A 19921-nucleotide genomic window follows, 5' to 3' on the forward strand; every position below is an offset into this window, starting at 1 on the left:
GGGCTTCGTGGACATCGTGGCGCGGCCGGCGTGCGGCGCCCTGGCCGGCCTGGCGCGCCTGCGGCCGCGCGTCCCCTACCTCTTCAGCCTGGCCCTGGTGGCCAACGGGCTCACGGACCTGAGCAGCGCGCGCGCGCGCTCCTACGGCGCCCTTGTGGCCTTCTGCATCGCCTTTGGTATCTCCTACGGCATGGTGGGCGCGCTGCAGTTCGAGGTGCTCATGGCGGCCGTGGGCGCACCCCGCTTCCCCAGTGCGCTGGGCCTGGTGCTGCTCCTGGAGGCTGTGGCTGTGCTCATCGGACCGCCCTCTGCCGGTGAGCCCCGCAGGAGGAGGGGGTGGCGAAGCCTAGCGCCCCTTAGTCCGAGAGAAGCCCCTGCCCAGTCCCAGATGGGACTTTCAAGAATAAGGGGGCGGGACCCATGGGCTGCTGGGTGGACTCCCCTTCAAGGCCCGTGAGCCCCTCCCCCAGCTCTGGGTGGGGACGGAAAAGCCAAGAAGGTGCTAGGAAGAAGCCAACGCTGAGAGCTGGCCCACTCGGCCATCTCAAGCAGTTGGTGCAAAGGCCTTGTGGCGTGCAGGTGCGTATTCTCATTTTGCAGATGGGGAAACTGAGGCAAGAGGGTTAGCACAAGTTGCAGTCCCAGAATTAGAGCCTTGGTCTACCCATACCTTTGAAACACTGCATCTGGATGCTTTAGTCTCCCCAGCCTCTAAGGATGACCGGAATAGGGACGGCATCTTTGGGGAACCAGCCCTGGGGCCAGGAGTACAGTGAGTTTCTTGCTTAATGAATGGGGAGGAGGAGAGACAATGGCATCTTCCATCGTGCCGAGTGTCTGATGGACACTACATTCGTCATGAGGGTGGTCAGAGAGAGCTCCTTGGCAGAGCCCCCAGGTGAGGGTACAGCATGAACAGGCACAGGGTTTGTTTGGGGGACAGTGTCCCTATACAAGTGAGGCAGGAGCTAAGATTGGCAAGTTTGGGGTGGGGGGACATTAGGGTCTTCTGAAACAGCAGGGACCCTGCCTTTGGGCAGGAGAGGAATTCGGTCAGGCTGCAGATAATGTAGTGACTGGGGAGGGCACCTTTGCTGGAGCCAGGCTGCACCTGAGATGGGGCGAGCTGCCCATTCTTCCTCCAGGGCTGGACTAACCGATTGCCCTCATCAAGCTTTGTCATCTTGCCTGAGTCAGTGAGAATGGCAAAGCCCCTGAGCTGGTGGGGTGGGCGGGGGGCTCAAACCCACCACCATGAGCCACAAAACCAATTCACCCAGAGGCTCAGGGACCCATCTTCCATTTCTTGTGTGACCCTGGGGTGGATCTAATGGGCAGAGAAGGCACGTGAGTGAGAAGGTGAAGGACACTACAGGGCTGGGTACGGGAGGGACAGGGACAGGGCTGGCTGGGCAGGGACCGGGATGGCAAATTTAGGAAAGTACCATGCAGAGGGGTTCAGGCAGGGCAACTGGCTTGGGGGACAACAGGGAACTTCCTGGAGGCCTCAGCCTGGCATGGACAGCCACAACAATGCTCCAGAGAGAGAGTGGAGCCCACAGAGGAACCACACTTTAGGGAAAATAGTTGCAATTAAAAGATTTCCCTGAGTATGAAAGTAATATGTGCATGTGATAGAAACCTTGGGAAATACAGAGGAAATAGGAGTTGCTGGCCCACATTCCCCGCCTCCCAGCTGTGCTGATCATAGTTCAGTCTGGGGTGCTCGTGAGCCCCAGGAAAGGGCAGGAGCCTGGGGGCAGGGGGTAGGAGGGCTGAGCCAAACCCCTGAAGACCAGGGGTTTTACTTGGAAAGAGCAAGAGTTGGAGGCCCTCAGGAGAGCAGGTTTAAACCCAGTGTCCCTTCCCCTCCCCTACCCCAAATACCTCCAGCCGGGCAAGTCACAGGTCACTCATGGGGCTTGAATCAGGGGATGCCTTGTATACTGTAAAGTGCCTCATCAAAGCCCCAGACGCTTAGAAATTGAGGTTCAGGGAGGGAAAGTGACATTTTTAACTTTTCAAATGGCAGAACCCACATGGGGTTTTGCATCTGTAAAACAGGAATAAAGACAGGCATGTGTGTGTCACCTGTAAGCCCCACCAAATTGGCAGCCCTGCCCTTTATCTAAGGGTGTGGGGCGGTGAAGGAGGAACCAGCCAGGCCCTTACCTCCCATCCCCCCACCCCAGGCCACCTGGTGGACGCACTGAAGAACTACGAGATCATCTTCTACTTGGCTGGCTCAGAGGTGGCCCTGGCTGGTGTCTTCATGGCTGTTGCCACCAACTGTTGCCTGCGCCGCTCTAAGGACACCCCATCAGGCCCAGGCACTGAGGGCGGGGCCAGCGACACTGAAGACGCTGAGGCCGAAGGGGACTCTGAGCCCCTGCCCACTGGCACTGAGGAGCCCAGCTGCCTGGAGGCCCGGGAGATGCTGAGCCCCCAGGTCAGGGCCATGGACCCCGATGTGGAGGCACAGTCAGGACCAGAGCCTGAGTCTGTGTAGCTTGGGGTGCACTAGACAGGGTGGTCCAGTGACTTGGGAACATGGCTTCCCCTCTCAGAGGGCCTGGCACACTGGTAGGTTGGTCTGGGCTCCAGTTGATTCCTTGGGTGTCTGGGGAACTCCCTCCCTCATGTGCCCAGCGGGCCATGCCAGGCCCTGTCCCCGGTCAGTGAAGCTGCTGTGGCCCGACAAGAAACTAGAGTTCATAAAGCTCAGCTGAAAGAAGGTTCTGTTCCTGCGCCTCCGCCTCTGCCCAGGGTTCTGGCTGCCACCTGAGTTAAGGCTGGGGTAGGAGGGAGTCTGAAGTTCTGTCCCCAGGGCCCCCTGAGCCAGCCCCGAGTTGGGCAGGAGTTGGGGAAGGAAGTGTCAGAGATGGATGAAGAGTGGGGGAGGCATTCCCGGGCCTAGACACACAGGGGCTGTTGGGTGTGGTGCTTGGCTCCTGCTCAGCCTGCCCCAGTGACTGCCATCTGCATCTTTCCTGGTGGAGGTGACAAGGGACTGGCAGTAATTATGTACAGCCTGAGGCTGGTGGCTGCTCGCAGGAAGAGGTCCAGAGCAGTCTGAGAAAGAGCACAGATCCCGGGGTCGGGGTCAGGGCGGAATCCTGGCCCAGGGACCTCGGCCTCCTCTGCACACTGGAGGCTGAGAGTGACTCCACCCAGTGGCGTTCTGCGAGGGTGGGGCCAGGTGCTCAGTAACCCTGCTGGCTTTCACAAGGTGTGCGCATCCTGTCACCTTCCTTCTCAGAAGAATGCACCTCTCTCTCCAGAGAATAAACTTGGGTGTCCTGGGGCCAGAGACCTGTGCTTTTGCTCTGGACACTGTTCTCCTGAGGACACCATGTGGCTCTGTGCAGCCTGGTCATCCATCCGCTGACCCTGGTGCCTGCTTCCCCCCCAGGGGTGTCCCAGGGTCCTCTTCTGAACTTGACTTATGGTCACGTGCACTTTGCAGGGATCTCTGTATCTCAGCCCAGCTGAGAAGATTTGGGAATCTACTCCCTCTGTTTATTCTCCTCCCGCAAGTTGTGTACCCTCTTTCTTTGCCTCCCTCCAAATCACGAGTGTGGTGAAAGGGCCCCTGCGGAGGAAGCAGCCTGCTCTCCCCCGCCCCCAAGGCTCCCTGCTCCTTCGGGCCCCAGCTCCTCAGCAGAGCCCATCCTACTGATGACCCCTCCCCCCGTCTCAGGTAGGCCTCATTTCCCATCCAGGCCTCAGAAAGGTCTAGGGAGCCCTGCAGACGCCAGCCCAACTGGCATTTATCCTGCACCTGTGGTACCCCTGTGCCACTAGAGCAGTGACTGTGCTTTACTTTATTTCACAAACTTAAAGAGCATTTACTCTGTGCCAAGCACTGTTGTAAACTCTTCACAAATAGGGAAACAGGCCAAGGGAGTTAGGAACTAGCCCAGGGTCACAGAGGCCACCAATGGAACCCAAGCTGTCAGTTCCTGTCTATGCCTCTGGCCTCCATGCTGGCTTCCCCCTTCAGAGAGGTGGTGCAGTCTGACAGTTCTGTGGGGACCCATGTGGTCTCCTGGTGGCAGCCCATCCCTCCCCATACACTCACTCCTACCTCAGAATCCCATTTGGGTTTCTGCCCAGGACCTGCATGCTCAAAGCTGATAAGCAGAAATCTTTTTTTTTTAAATTTTAGACTCTGCCCACCCACACCCTCCTGTTGCCTTCCGCTCTCAGGATGACCATATTCACTGACTAAGCAAGGACATCTGAGAGTGTAAAGGGCCACTATCACTGGGACCACAGGTGTGGACTAGAACTGGCCAGGCAAATAGGGATGCGTGGCTGCCCTATTCCTAGGACTTTGCAAAGACCCGGATGTCTAGTGCCCCATCTCTGTGCTTCTCCCCATGGTCCCGGGCAGTGCAGACACACCTGGTGTTAGTGAACACTCTCCCTTTAACTCTGTCTCCCCACTCAGGATCTTAGGTCACCCTGACCCAGTGTTTGTCCTGCCCTTCCCCAAAGAAAGGTTTATTTCAAGTCTGGAAGCACTGACGGGTCAGGGATAAGGGGGGAGGGATATAAAAGTCTCCACACAAAGCAGAATGCTTTGGAGGCAGGTGGCAAAGTCAAGCCTTTGGGGACGGATCTGAGTTCAGATCCCGCTCTGTCCCCATACATGGTATGGCCTTGAGCAAGATACTTCTGAGCTTCATGTCCCAACTGGACCTAGTGCCCATCCTGCAGGCTGCTGTGAGGACTTACTGAAGTGTCTGTACAGGGACCTGTCACAAATGTTGTTCCCACCCTCCCTTGGGGTCAGGGAGGTGGCCACAGAGGCAGGTCAAGGGAGGAGGAGGATCTGAGGCCACTGCAAAGAGCCCAGCTCCACATGGGTTGTGTTTATTCAGTACAGGCCCAGCACCAGCCCTGTTCCAGAGAAGTGTGAGCTGGGGGAGCAAAATAAATAAAGGCCGCCGCGGTGTGCGCTGGGTGGGGTCCGCCTGGGGCGAGGTGAGGGTGTACACGAGACAGTGGCCCCACCTTGGGCTGTCCCCCTAGCCCCACACTCCTGGCAGGCTCCGGGGGGGCCAGCAGAGTTGCCCACGAGGATCGGGTCCTGGACGCTCTGCCCCCTCCAACCCGTCTTCCTTCCTGCTCTCGTCTCCTTGCTAAGGCAGGCCCAGAGACCACTCTTCCTCTGGCTGGGGAGGTGGGGGAAGGCAGGCTGGAGGGTGCCTGTGCTAGGACAGAGGAGCACGGAGGCAGGCGCCCCGAGCCAGCAGGCCTTTATGCGCCACCCTGTTGTGCGGCGGCCCCGCCCCCGCTCCCATGGTGCCATCCTCCCACTCACCCTACCCCTGAGGTCTGCACCCCGCCAGGGCACTCAGGAGTCACACCAGCTTCCACCCTTGTCCAAGGGTCCGGTGGCCCCTTGCGTATCCCTAGACGGCTCCCCGGATGCTGTGTCCTCATCCTCCTCCTCCTCGTCCTCCCCATCGATGAACTCATCCTGGGTGAGGCCGTAAGCCAGTGTGGTGTGCGCCAGGTCCACCTCGATGGGGAAGACGTCGGCGTTCCGCAGCACTGCATAGCAGTCATTGTAGTACTTGGACATGGTGGACACGAAGCGCTGCAGCTGGAACACAATGTCCTGGACTAGGGCAGGAGGGAGCGGGATAGTTCCGGTGGGCTGTGGCTGCCTGCCTGTGGAGAAGACCCTCCGAGCCTGCCTGCCTGCTGCCCTCCCCTGGGCTCCCCACTCGGGCACCTCCCCAACCCCTCTTGCCCTGGAAAGCAGGGAGGCATGGGCTGCCCAGCCCTACACAGCAGGCCAGCCCAAAGAATCCAGGCCTCCCAGCTCCCAGTTCAGGGAGCAGAGGAGGCTGCCAGAGGAGTGGATCGTGGACTGCACCCCACGCCAGGCTCTGGACAGGGGAGTGGGCTCCTGCCAGGGCTTCACATCTTGGGTCTGACTTAAAGCTCTGCAATGGCCTGGTCCTAGGACCTCAGGTAAGCACATTGCCTCTCTGGGTCTCAGTATTCTCATCTCTGAAATGGGGAGAAGAGGTACCCACCCCCAGACTGAGGACCATGTGAGGACTGACTCAGGCAGCACATGGCCCTCAGGTCCCAGCGCCCACCTACGTCCCTCACCATGCTTCTGATCCAGCAGCTCCATCTTCTCTAGCACATCCTTGCGCATTTGGGAGAAGCGGGTGCGGGCCTCCTGGCGGCAGCGCAGGATCAGGCGGTACTCGTAGTTGCCTGTGCTCACCCGGTACAGGGGCTCCCCTAGGGCCTGGGGCAGGGGGAGCACATTAGGGACCCTGGGCAGAAGGGGGGTATGCTCGGGGACAGATGGGGCAGGAAGGCTACAGAGCCGACCACCAGCTCACACCCTGTACCACATTGTACTTTTCAAAGCTACTGCAGTTCCTTGTTTCTGAGACACCAGCTGGAGTTAGAAGCACTTAATAAATGGCTTTGGAGGGAGAAAAACCAACAAAACCCCTAAACACTTGCCACATTGAAGAAATGAACATTGGTCATAAGACGGACCCTGACAGCAAAAATATCAAAAATTAAAAAAACAAAAAGTGCCTCTTAGGAGTAAAGAAAGTCAGTTTTTTCCTGCAAGAGCCTCACAAACGCTAGGGGGCAGCTGGCCTGGGAGCAGGCATGGGAGTGGTTCCGGGGCAAGTTGGCCAGTGCTCCAGAGGCCCAGGGGGCTGAGGCTGGGGGTGGACAGCCCCAATCTCCAGGAGCAAGAGTCTGGCCAAGCCCCCAGGTCTCTCCCAGGTTGGCCTGACCCACCTGATATCCTAGAGACCCAGGACATTCTTGGGGCCTGGGGCAGGCGGGGGAAGGTATTATCCCCCCCATCCCTCGACACTCACAATGCAGCTGTATTCCTCGTCGTCCATCTCCTTCACCTTTAGGCAGTATGACTGTGTGGGACAGGTGAGGCCAGGCTGTCAGTGTGGCTGTGTCACCCGGATGTCCCCAGCTCCTCCCATTCCACACTATGCCCCCAGGCCACTCCAGGAAGCTGGGCCCATGCAGAAAAGGGCAGCCATGCCAGGCCTCCTGGGTCCTGCAGACCCCCAGCTGGGGTAAGCTGAGCCGCATCAGGGAAAAGCTGGTGGCAGGTACTCAAGGAGGCCCAGGGAGATGGGTGAGGGCACTCATCTGGGAGAGCAGACAGGGCTTGAGGGCTTAGCCCAGAGTTTGCCAAATTCAAGTGCCAAGAAATGCTCTGTGAAAAAAGGTTCCATGGGGAAAGGAATTTGGGAAGGCCATGGAAGACTCATGCAAAGGCTCTGAGAAGTTCTGTAGCAAAAGAACCTTGGCTTGCCTGATGGAGCATTTTTTCTCAACTCCTTCAACCATAGAATTATTATTTAAATGTAAAACTCATTAACATCTCTTTACACTCAATTAAACAACCACTGACCTGGTCTAACCCACTGTTAAAGGTGACAAAAAAAATCCCGAGGAGTCAGAGGGATGCAGAGTGACAGCTCTGCCCACCCCAGCCTCTCAAGCCTCCCCAAGGCTCCTCTGAGCAGTCAGGGCAGGACCTAGGCTGCTGTCCATTCTCCAGGCACCTCCCCAGGTCCCTGGTCCCACACCCCCAATCAGGCACAATGGAGGTCTTGGCCCTGTCCTGCTTGCCATGGTGGGACTGACTGAAGAGGGACCAATCCCTGGGACAGGCTCTCTCCCCAGCAGGCCAGATGCCTGCAGCCTACTCACCAGGTACTCAAACTTCACGTCCAGGTACTTCTTGATGGTGAGGCGAGTGTCTGGGATGGCTTTATTGAGGTATGTGTTCAGATCTGTCAGCATCTGAAAGGGGAGGGAGGGCGCTTAGACCCTCATGGACAGGAGGTGGCCAGGGTGACAAAGAATGGCACTGATATGTCATCTCTTCTAGTCAGAACCAAAGAGCGTTTCCTGACATCTTTGTCCATTTCAAGGATGAGAAGACTAAGCCCAGGCTCAGGCAAGCTGTGACTCAGTAGCAAAGCAGAAGACCTGTGCTTAGAAACCAGCTTAGAGGTCAATGCTGAGGCCCAGGGAGGTGCAGTGACTTACCAACAGTCAGTTGTGTAGGTGTCCGAGCCAGAGCCTGCACCCAGGCGTTCTGACTTCAGTACAGGACCTTTTCTGCAGCCATGTTGTCCCCTTCCCGCCCTCATATGCTGGACACACACGTGCTCAGTGGGACCTACCGGCTTGATGGTTTTCAGTAGCCGAATGCCAAACTTCTCAATGCTGCGGTGGGCGTCGGCAAACTTCACAAAAGCCTCGCTTGCAGCTGGCTGGGGCTCCCGCACCCCAATCACGGAGAACACATCCCCAAAGGCTGCATGACAAGTTTGCCTTGAAGGCTGCCCCTATTGACCCCCTAATGGAGAAGCCAGGGGTTTGTTGGGGAGAAGCAGGGCATGGGGCCTGGCAGGCTGAAGGCCAATGTCTGCATGGGGTCTACGCTTTGAGGGAGCCGGGTCTACACTCCAAGGGAGCTGGGTCTACAAGGGAGCCAGGTCTACTCCTCCAAGAGGGTTGGATCTACACCCTGAGGGAGCTGGCCCTCATTCCTGAGGGACCAGACCATGAGAGAAAGGTAGGCCAACATTTGAGGAGGTGGTGGTGTCAGAGGGCAGAGCACTGGCTGGGAATGTGGACGCCTGGGTTCTAATGCCAGCTCTGCTCCTCAGGAGCTTTGTGACCATTTCCTCCATCTGGGCTTCATTCTCCCAGCTGTAAGTGGGATTAGCTGAAGCTATCCCGCCCAGTTAGACTTGTAGGAAATGAGACCACAAATAAGGAGGACCCTTGTGCACAGTAAGTGGCAGTGTGAGGAGGCAGGACAGAGCCTGGACATCCCACTATTGTGCCCCTCAGAAAGCCAGCTGGCCAGATGCTCCCCACTGGCCCATCTTTGCCACATCCAAGCATCTAGGACCCTGCCCAGCCCACAGCTAGCCCAAGTCAGATGCTGTGGGTCTGACTACGCACAGGCATCAGAGGGGCCCCAGGGAGGTTCCTGTTCACACCCTCACTGTACACGGGAACTAAGCCCAGAGAGGGGCAGGGATTTGCCTGGGGTCACACAGCAGGTTTGGGGATACCATTACCTCGATGGGTCTGTGACAACTCATAAAAGGCCCGCAGGAGGTTCTTGGTGTGTTCCATCATCCCTGTGGGAGAGACCCGAGTGACAGGAGATGGCGGCACGGTCTCCAAACTCCCACCCCATCCCTGAGGCCCTCGTGGGTTCTGACTTTTCCCACAGCCCCACTAAGGCCCAGTGGTGAAGGGTCAGCCCCAGGCCCACCCATGAGGGGGCCCCATCAGATGGGGGAGCCAGACTTCCTATGCTGCAGGTGAACAGGAGCTCCTATGGGCTTTGTCTCTGGGATAGCACAGGATTCTGGGAAACTCTCGCTATGTTTACAGGTGTTAAAATTTGAATTTTTATGGGTATGATTTTTAAATTCAGAAAAAGTAGGTATTCTTCAGAATTCTTAATGGCCATGGTCCTAAATTTTGTACGCTGGCATTCCTGCCCCCCATGGCCACCCTCCTTAGAGCAGGGCTCCCCAGGGTAGAGCCAATGCCAGGCTGTCCTGGACCCACCTTTGTATAACTCGGCAGTCCGCTCCAGCTCTTCCAGCCTCTTGACAAGCCCATCTGTGGGATCCAGACGGAAGGCGGTCAGTTGGCTTGGTAAGCCAGGGGGAAGGAGGCCCCCAACCAGGCTGAGGAGGGAGGGGTGGCTCCAGAGGAGAGCCAAGCTCAGTGTGGAATGGGGAGCCTGGGGAGGGGATCTGGTACGTCAAAGTCAGCTGGGATCGGAGGTGTTTTGTAGACCACTCAGCAAACCCAAATGAGAGGCATGAGGGGACAGATAGGACAGCCCTCAGGACACTGCTGAGATAAGCCCCCACCCCAGCAGGCTGGGGCAAATCCAAGGGGCAGGTGGGTGATGATGCCACAGGTACTTCCAGAGTCATGACCAAGGCCAAACCTGTGGTGGCACCCCATGGCCAGCAGAAGACAGGCCCTGCTCAGCAGCCAAGGCTCTCCGTGCACCTACTGCAAAGCCCACTGACAACCTGGGAGGAAGGCATCAGAGACAAGCCCGAGAATATGACGTGTCAACCGTAACTCTCACGCAGGCTACATGTAGCCACTGCCACAGAAGGAGCACACGACAGCCGGAAGGGAGAGTACAATTTGGGGAGGGGAGAGAAATTCAAGGCCTCCAAGGAAGGGCTCCCATGGGAGGCAGGCCTTGGCCATCGTATTCGTTGGCTTAACAGGAGTTTACTGAGCACCTACTTTGCACCGGCCACTGTGTCAGGCCCAGGGGGTGCCATGGTGAGCAAGATCCAAGTCCTGCCCTCCAGGCTGGAAGCCTAGCAGAGGAGCCAGGCCAGTGGCTGGGCAATGACCAGCAGTGTGACAGTAAGGGCTTTGGTGGGGGTGGGGTGGCAGCCACCTCAGCTCAAGGGCTCGAAATGGAAGATCATTGCCAGGGATGGGGCAGCCATTCCAAATTGAGGGTGGGGTGGCGTGGGAGCTAATGAGAGAAGCTAAACACCAGGACAGTGAGAGGCTATGCCATTTATCCTCAGGCTCCCACTGACTCTGTACCCCTCCCCAATAGGAGCAGAGGGCAGCGGCCCCCTGGGCAGCACTTGGCCTTGACTAGCACCAGCAGCCACTTACTGAGTTACTGTGCTGAGAGCCAGGCCTGCTGAAAGGTCCCTGGACACATCTAAGGCCTTCCTCAATCTGAGCCTTTGGAGCAGGGACTACTCCCCCCATTTTACAGAAAAAAGCAAGGGACAGAGAAGTAAAGCAACTGGCCCAAAGTCACACAGCCAGAGACTATCTTAGCAGTCTCCCTTGTTGACATGAGTCAGGGTTGCTTGAGCAGGAGAATGGAGGGGAGTGGTGCAGGCTGAGCTGGGCAGGAAAGGCAGCCATAGGGTGGGCTACTGAGGGAGGAAGGGAGTGCCCCGAGGGTCTTAGGAGGCTTTGGCCACCTGACAGCCTCTGGCCCTGGCTCCCCAGAGCCTCAGCACCTGCCAGTTGGAGGGACAGTGCCATGTAAGAGCTGTGCTGTTGTTTTTAGCTGGGTCATGGGACATCATAACAGCTTCAATTTTAGAAATCCTATTTAGGACTGGGGAAATTGCAAGGTTTGGGGGGAAAAACACAACCACCAGTTCTAATTTCATCTCAAGGCATGGTAACTACAGTAACAAGGATTTATAGGCACCAAAAGGCCGAAAATAGCAGCCGCCACTTCTGTATACCACCCCCACTTCCCCAGCCACTCGGGCCCAGTGCGCCCAGCTGCGCCTACAATTTATATAAGTATTTATATCTCTCCCCACACATACACTGCAAAGAGGCTGCTATTTATAAACCCAGGCTGGCGACAGTCGGAGTAGGACTGAGTGTTTTTTTGCCACCCCAGGGAGAAAGCGTGTGCGTGCGCGTGTGTATGTACGTGGCTCTTCCCCTGCTGTGCCTGGGCTGCCACCTCCAGAGCACTGGGCAGGCCCTGCCGAGCTGAGGGCAGCAGCGCCACCTCCTGGGGAAGGCAGCAGCCGAGGTGGGCACTGCGGGAACAGCGTGAGCACTGGCCTGAGGGGTGAGGAGCCTGTTGGAACTGGGCAGGAGGCTGAGGCCCGGCTCTAAGAGAGAGCTGGGGGACGGTGGCGAAGGCACCAGCCTCTCGGGCTGGCCCCAGCTCTGCATCCCCCAGCTCTGGGAGCTGGCAGGAGGCACCTCGCCACTTTGAGTCTGCCTCCTCATCTGTGACCTGGGGGACACTGGCTGTAAGAACAGCCCAGCTGACAGACAGCTGTGAATCTCTCTGGGAGCTGAAGAGGTCTCCAGGGATGCACAGAGATGGTGACCTATCAGCCTCACAGGCAGAGGCCAGGGCCAGAGTTGGGTGGTAGGAGGGAACTCACCGTTGCTCAGGATGGCCCGGCTCAGGCCCAGGGCATCTGCAGTCCCCGAACTCATGTTCTCCACCAGCCGGTGCTTGACCTTCTTCAACACTGGGCCAGGTGAGAAAGGATCCAGTGAGTTTGCCGCGGGCCCCCAGGCCACCCCTGCTCCAGCCTCATCATGACTCACTGGGAGCGACCAACAGGGGGCAGAAGGAGGGGCTGAACTGGGCTTCGGTGCTGGGGGTGGCGATGCAGTGGGAAGAGTCCCAATGGACTGAACCTCCTGCCCTGTTCACTCTACTTCACAGAGGTGCTGGGTCTGATAGGTGGTGACCACGAAGTGCTTAGCCAAGGCCCTGGTAGGGGACATGAGTGACACGGTGTCACTGAGGGCCCAGTGCTGCCCAGGCTCAACGCCGGCTCACAGGCAAGCCAAGAAGCACCTCTTCCCCTCTTCTCTCCTACATTAGGACCTGGGGTGTCCTGTAGGAGGGGAGAGGCGGAGAAGGGTCAGTCCCTGGGGTGGTTATATCAAAGTAACAGGCACCATCAATGACCACTGACTTTGGACCCCAGACCCAGTTATTGCATAGGAACAGCTTAGTCCTTGGAAGGGTTCCTGGGTTAGAACCAAAGAGTTTTAGAGAAAGAACCTTCCAGGACAGACTCAATCTGTCTTAGCCTCTTTCTTTTAAAATCAGGAGGTGGCTCTGGCTCTAGGGTATAGGAAAAGGGTTGCTGGACTCCAGAGTTGAGAGGTCCAGGTGTGTGCTCACCAGGGAACCCCAGAGCCCTCTCTGGGTTTCAGGTTTGGATCTGCAATGTGAGGCAGCTGGTCCAGAGGACCTCAGAGCTACTCTCCAGCTCTTGAGTCCTAATGTTTCTACAGAACTAAGGCCCAGACCTTCTAACAGGAGGCAATTTGTCCCAAGGCATGTTGTGGGCAGAAGGGCTGGCCTGTGACCCTCTGCCCAATGCCTAAGGTCCAGTTCAGACCTTGGATCTAGGAGTAGATGGCAGACGAAGAGGCCAGAGGGGAATGGGGGGTGTGCAGGTGGGCATGAGGCACCAGACCAGGGTAGGGCTGCCCACCCTTTCCTAAAGGGCAAGGACCTGGGCTGCAGTAAGCCCAGAGCTGGTCCATAAAGGACAATCTCAGAGCAGCAAGATCCTAGAGGAGGTGGCCAGGGCAGTGGGTGTAAAACACAGGGCAGCAAAAAACCAGGGGTGGGATCCAAGGCAGCGGCAGGGAGACCATCCAGGTCCTCCCAGGCCTTTCGGATCTGCTTGGTCAGAAAAAGTTGGAGGCCACGGCTATGTAACTAATGATGTTGTTATCATAATGGGGAGAACAGGGGCTGGGGCTCTTCTCCTCTGGGCAGGGGGCTTGCGGGGCCACTGGACACTACTGCTCTGGCCAGGCTTACCAATGTCCAGGGACATGCCCTGCTTGGGATCTGCCTGCAGCTTGTTGTAGTGGATGGTCACTTCCCCCTGGAAGAGCAGCATAGGCAGAGTTGTGGTGTAGTCTTGGGACCCCAAGTCCCTTCCCCAGCGAGGCCTGTCTGCCCCAGAATCCATGGGTCATGAGAGAAACTTGAGCCCCAGTAAGGGCTAGGTTGAGGGCTGTGACGTGGCCCAGTGTTGTAATCCTGTCTGCTCCTAGGCCCCTCCCTTCTGTTACTCTAGGCCCAGGCCATAGGGAATCAGCAGGGACAGGGCAGGCATGGCCCCTGTCATCGCAGAGCTCACAGCCCAGCAGTCTCTGATGTCCTGTGCTCTGGTCAGATCAGGTATCCTTTCCTCCCCACAGACCTGTCATCGCAGAGCTCACAGCCCAGCAGTCTCTGATGTCCTGTGCTCTGGTCAGATCAGGTCCCCCTTTCCTCCCCACAGATACCACACTGTAAACTTCTGCCACATCACTGCCCCACAGAGAATATCCCCTCCTCCACTCTAAGTCAGCCCATCTGCAGGAGTCCCTCCATTGACTCAATGAACGTGTCTGAGCACTTGCTCTGTGCCTGGTGCTGGGATACCGGGGACAAGGTGCAGGCGCAGCCCAGCCCCACAGGGATGAGCAGGGGAGGCCAATGCGAGTCACAGAATTACACAAACTGCCTTCCAGTGACTGCTCAGGAGAGGGCTTGTGAGCAGAGCTGCAGGCTTCTCCTGAGAAGCTTTCCCTGACCATGTGAGGCCACCATGATCACTCTCCTCATTGCAATCTGAAGGCCCTGGAATTTGGGACTGAATACATTCAAATATAAAGCAAAATTTAAAAATTGAGACCTGAAGGGAAACCAAAATGAGCCAGTGCAGTCAGTGGGGGGTGGGATGTGAACTGCTCCCTCAAAAACCACTCCCTCAAAATGTAACACATAACACGGAGTATGCCGGCCCCCCCCCCTCCCCAGGCGGCAGCACACTGGGGACACACTGCAGGGGGAGTTGCACCCCAGCTCCAGTGCAGCTGTGTGACCACAAGCAGATCACTTCTTCTCTCCGGACACCAATACAATGGGACAGTAATCCCTGCCTGGCACCCAAACGTGGGAGCTGGGGGAGCCCCGCACTGGTGTCAAGGCTGCATACAAACATGAAGAGCTCCTGTCCTGCTGGGCAACGTGAGGGGCTGGCATGAGACAGGCCTCGGAGGACAGGGAGGGTCCTGGTGAGTGGGGATGGAGACGGGGCAGGGATGCAGGAGAAGGGGGTCGCAACCACCCAATGCTGTGCCAGAATGAAACACCCTTCCCCTATTTTCCATGATCAGGTAACATCTGCCCAACAGGTACTGCCCAGGACAGTGATACCCAGACCATGTGGAGTGGCCTCTGGGGTCTCAATCAGCCTTGTCACTTCCTTCTGTACAATGGAGCTCTGAGATCTAGCCCCAGCCCCTGATCTGTCCTATGTCTAATGGGACTCCAACAGGAGAAATTATAGGATTGGAATTTTCCTCTGTAAAGGAAGGAATGAGACTAGCAGTGATGACTCAGGAGCAGGATGGGAGAATGAAGGAGAGAAGACGAGGAAGTGGCTGGCCTGGGCTAAGGCAAGGAAGAAGGACTGTGAGGGATGCAGGAGGATGGACGTGGGTTGGGGAGAGTAGGAGTGGCTTGGGTGGTTGGGGTGAAGGGGCTAAAACACTCAGCCAAGCTCAATTCACGGTGGGGAGGAGCATCGCCCCCACAACTTGGAAATCATCCTCTGACTCTGTGCTTCCTTCACATTGGCTTTTTCACTGTATTGGTTTCCCAGGACTTACTAGTAGCAAAATCTCTAGGAAATGGCAAGAAGGCTGCATGCTTGCTGCCAGAGCGGCCAGGATGCTGCCTGCCACTCAGAGAGGGAGGGTCCCTGTGGAGAGGCCTGGAGCAGCTGGTGGTAGGGGGTGCAGGGGGCAGGCGGCATGTGATTGTGGTCTGAGAACTGAAGAGCAGCTGGACTGGGGGCTGCCCCAGTGCCTAGAGGGGAACTAGGGAGTCTGCGAGCCAAGGAGGACCCACTGGACTGAAGGTTCCTACAGGGATAGGGTAGGGGACTCCACTTTCCCTCTTACCCTCCAGGCCCAGCATGGCCTGGCTGACATTACTGGGTGTCTACTGACTCAGGGAGGTTCAACTTGGACTTTTAGATTCAGCTCTAGCCCTGACACATTGGCTCACCCCGTGCCATGGTTCTGAGTCTGTCAGCTCACCCGGGAGCTCACAGGGGCCTTGTGGTTTTGCTCCCTACTCTCTCGCCAAAGCCCAGTGCAAGTCCTGGAGCACAACTCGTATTTATTGAATGAATGAGGGATAAACCGAGGGACGTTGCAATGTGATCATGACCCTGACGTGCCAAGGAGGTGAGCAATGAGAGGGCCGATCCCCGCCCCCCCGTCCAGGCCTGTGGCAGCCTGGAGGTCAGAGTACGCTTGGCTGCCTCTGGGCCCTGTTCCCCAGCAGCCTCACCTTCACCTCCTGGATCATCCTTGCCACCTCCACCTTAGTTTTTCCTTTGATTGACTTGCCATTGACACCGGTGATCTCATCGCCAGATGCCACTGTGCCGTCCAAGGCTGCTGGGGTATTGTCAAATACCTGTGGGTGCATAAGGCAGGAGGCAGGGAGGCCTGAGGTGAAACCTGGAGAGGACGGTCATTCCCTCCCCACCAGCCAACGCCTGGCTCTGTCTTCATCTCTACCCTCCAGTCTCTCAAAAGGGGCCAGTGAAGGCAAACGTAAAAACTCCTAAACAGACCGAAATGAAGGGGCCCATATTCTTGGAGAGAGGAGAAGGACAGGATGTAAATGTGAACTGATGAGACTTTCCTTTCCTAATATCAAATACACCAAACCTTACACACCCATGAGTGTTGCTCCTCCAAGGTCATTTCTTTAAGAGGTTTTCCAAAAATGCTGCTCTGAGTTGACTCCAAGCCCCAGAGCACCTCTTGTCAATCGCTGTGCCTCACCTCAGTCCCCAAGACTCAGGGGCTACCCTGAGCAAGGGCTCCACAATGCCTGTGAGCTCCTTTTCCCAAGGTGAGCACTTCAACAGGATCCACACTCAATGGCCGTGTGAGGTTGGGTGTGTCTGCCATGTCAGAGGTCAGATGTGTGATACTTACAGCAAGGGGAAAGTAGGCTGCTAAGTGTACGCACGAATAGCGCAGGAACACAAAACTGTATCAGAAAAGAAACCACTAGGAGAGATACTGAAATTATTAGCAGTGGTTCTGACATTGTCTTCCCTCTACTTTATCTTTAGTTTCTAAATTTCCCACAAAATGCATGTTTAAAAAAATGCTTTATAATGTGATACGTGTGTGTGTGTGTGTGTGTGTAAATGTTACAAGGAAAAAATGAAGTGAAATAATTAAGATGAACATTTCTTTCTGCTACCTTCCAGAATCACACTAAAAAACACAATAATGGTGGTAAAAGACTTGTACAATGAAAACAACAAAACATTGCTGAAGGAAATTAAAGATGACATAAATTAAATGGAAATACATCCTATGTTCACAGATTGGAAGACTTAATATTGTTAAGATGTCAAAACTACCCAAAGCATTTTATAGATTCAATGCAATCCCTGTCAAAATCCAGATGACAATTTTTGTAGAAATAGAAAAACCCATCCTAAAATTCACATGGACTCTCAGGGACCCTGAATAATCAAAGCAATCTTGAAAAATAACAAAGCTGGGATACTCACACATCCTGATTTCGAAACTTACTACAAAGCTATACTAATCGAAACTGTGTGATACTGGCATAAAGACAGAGCACATACACCAATGCAAGAGAACAGAGAACCCAGAAATAAACTCTCACATACATGGTCAAATAATTTTTGACAAAGGTGCCAAGAACATTCAATGGGGAAGGGAAAGTCTTTCCAACAAATGGCACTGGAATCAAAAGACATCAACATGCAGAAGAATGAAGCCTGACCCTTACCTAACATCACTGCAAAAATTAAGGCAAAATGGATCAAAGACCTAAATGTGGGACCTAAAACTATAAAACTCTTAGAAGAAAACATAGGAAAAAAGCTTCACCATGTTGGATTTGGCAGTGATTTCTTGGATGTGACACCAAAGGCACAAGCAACAAAAGAAAAAACAGACAAATCAGACTTTAAATAAAAATTTTAAAAAGTTGTGCATCAAAATATGCTATTAACAGAGTAAAAAGACAACCTACAGAATGGGAGAAAATATTTGCAAATCACATATTTAATAAGGGATTAATATCTGGAATATATAGAGAACTAAACCTCAACAACAAAAAACCAGACAATGCAATTAAAAAATGGGCAAACGACTCAAATACAGATTTCTCCAAAGAAGATGTACAAATGGCCAATAAGCACATGAAAAAAATACTCAACATCACTAATCATTAGGGAAATGCAAATCAAAACTACAATGAGATAACACCTCACACCCATTAGGATGGCTACTATCAAAAAATAAATAAGAAACAGAAAATAACAAGTGTTGGCAAGGATGCAGAGAAATAGAACCCTTGTGCACCGCTGGTAGCAACGTAAAACGGTACAGACACTGTGGAAAACAGTATGGTGGTTCCTCAAAAAATCAAAATTAGAATTACCATATGACCCAGCAATTCCACTTCTGGGTATATACCCAAAAGAACTGAAAGCAGAGTCTTCAGGAGATATTTGTGCATCAATGTTTGTACCAACATTATTCACAATAGATAAAAGGTGGATGCAACCCAAGCATCCATTAACAGATGAATGGGTAAACAAAATGTGGTATATGCATACAATGGAATATTAACCCAGCTTTAAAAAGGAAGGAAATTCTGACATATGTTACAACCTGAATGAACCTTGAGGACATTATGCGAAGTGAAATAAGCCAGCAACAAAAGGATCAATACTATAGGATGCCATTCATATGAGGTACTTGGAGTAATCACAATCATAGACACAGAAGGCAGAACGGTGGCTGCCAGGGGCTGGGGGAGAGGAGAAAGGGGAGTTATCATTTAATGGGTACAAAGTTTCAGTTTTATAAGATAAAGAGAGTTACAGAGAGGGATGGTGGTGATGGCTGCACAACATTACGAATGGATTTAATACCACTGAACTGTACACTTAAAGACAGTTAAGATAGTAAATTTTGTTATGTGTATTTTACCACAATAAAAAAAAATTGAAAAAAGAAAGAGAACAGAGAACACAGAGAGCAGATATCATCAAAGAGTAATACACAAAACTTCCACAGGTAGAGAAAGACAAGGTGTTCTCGGGGAAGCTGCCCTCTGCGGATCCAGCACAATAAACAAACAAGGCCGATGCCAGCAGCTGTCATCATGACACCTCAGAACACCGGGGATAGAAAGAAGTTCCTAAAAGTCCTGCTAGATGAAGAATAGAGCATGCTACAAATAAAGGATCAAAGTGAGAATGGCGACAACACTAAAGGGAAGGAAATGGAGAGATGACGTCAAATTTCTAAGTCAATTTGAAATGTCAATTGAAAGGAATATGAGAATAACACGACAAAAAAAAATATATAGAATGATGGCATTTTCAGAGACAGAAGGTCTCAAAAATCTTACCTCCGTGTGCCCTTTCTCAGAAAGCTACAGGAGGATATTCTCCACCGAGAAGGGAGGTAAACCAAGAAAGGGGTCCCAGACACGGGGGAATCCGAAAGAGGAGAGGGGTGGGCAGGGCTCAAGGGGGACAGACTGCTGTGTGGGAAACAGACTGAAAGATGCCAGGAATGCCTGACTATGGAAATGCACTGAGAAAACAAGGAGAATGCAATGGAGAAACCCAGGAGATGATGATGGGGGGGCGAGGAGCGGGAAGAGAAGAAAAGGAAAAGGCCGAATTAAGAAAAGAAACATAGGTTCCTCAAAAGGACAGACACAGAGCTGTGCCTACGAGAATGGGAGCGCGGCAAGGGGGTGTCTGTTCTCTTCATTCCCTGCTTTATCCCTGGTGCCCACAGCAGAGCCTGGCCAAGCACTTGGAAACAATTTCCTGAATAAAATACCTGTTGCAATGATATTGACTTAGCCAAAAATGGCAAGATAACTGTTGGGAAGATGAGGTGAGAGGAAGCAGAGTGGTTTTGGAAGAGAGCTAAATTCTCATCTACTGGACTAGGAAAAGTCAACGTATGTTTACAAGTAAGAATCAAGAAATAACAGGATAAACATCCTACTGAGAAAAATGGAAGCCCATAGCCTAAAGAAACAGCTGGGGTGGGGTGGGGTGAGAAGGGGCAGGGCAGCGGATTGCTATTTTTTGACATAGACCTTTTAGTGTTCTTGACTTGTTAGAAGAAAGTCAGATAGTACTGTGATAAATGCAAAACTGAACTTTAAAAAATCAATTCTATTGGGCCGGCCCGTGGCTCACTCGGTAGAGTGCAGTGCTGATAACACCAAGGCCCCGGGTTCGGATCCCACATAGGGATGGCC

At 54.1% G+C, this 19921-nt stretch overlaps 2 protein-coding genes across 4 annotated transcripts in view; one reads left to right on the forward strand and one right to left on the reverse strand.

Annotated features, from left to right (window-relative positions):
* Positions 1-2509, forward strand: part of SLC16A8 (solute carrier family 16 (monocarboxylate transporter), member 8) — a 5143-nt gene extending 2634 nt beyond the window's left edge. The window contains 2 exon segments of the mRNA XM_008566904.1: positions 1-314; positions 2193-2509. The exon segment at positions 1-314 is cut by the window's left edge and continues 4 nt beyond it. Of these exon segments, the coding sequence (XP_008565126.1) occupies positions 1-314; positions 2193-2509 (631 nt within the window).
* Positions 2510-4857: 2348 nt separating this feature from the next.
* Positions 4858-19921, reverse strand: part of PICK1 (protein interacting with PRKCA 1) — an 18729-nt gene continuing 3665 nt past the window's right edge. For 2 of the 3 annotated variants that reach the window (XM_008566898.1, XM_008566897.1), the window contains exons 4-13: positions 15920-16048; positions 13388-13454; positions 11979-12068; positions 9625-9678; positions 9123-9185; positions 8214-8347; positions 7735-7827; positions 6876-6926; positions 6133-6277; positions 4858-5634 (exon numbers count right to left, since the gene is read on the reverse strand). In XM_008566898.1, coding sequence (XP_008565120.1) covers positions 5363-5634; positions 6133-6277; positions 6876-6926; positions 7735-7827; positions 8214-8347; positions 9123-9185; positions 9625-9678; positions 11979-12068; positions 13388-13454; positions 15920-16048 — 1098 coding nt within the window. In that variant the 3' untranslated portion in view covers positions 4858-5362. The remainder of the gene's footprint in view (positions 5635-6132; positions 6278-6875; positions 6927-7734; positions 7828-8213; positions 8348-9122; positions 9186-9624; positions 9679-11978; positions 12069-13387; positions 13455-15919; positions 16049-19921) is intronic. The other variant, XM_008566899.1, reaches the window with a different exon arrangement.

Source organism: Galeopterus variegatus, unplaced genomic scaffold, assembly GCF_000696425.1.
Source record: "Galeopterus variegatus unplaced genomic scaffold, G_variegatus-3.0.2 Scaffold274, whole genome shotgun sequence".
Taxonomy (NCBI): domain Eukaryota; kingdom Metazoa; phylum Chordata; class Mammalia; order Dermoptera; family Cynocephalidae; genus Galeopterus; species Galeopterus variegatus.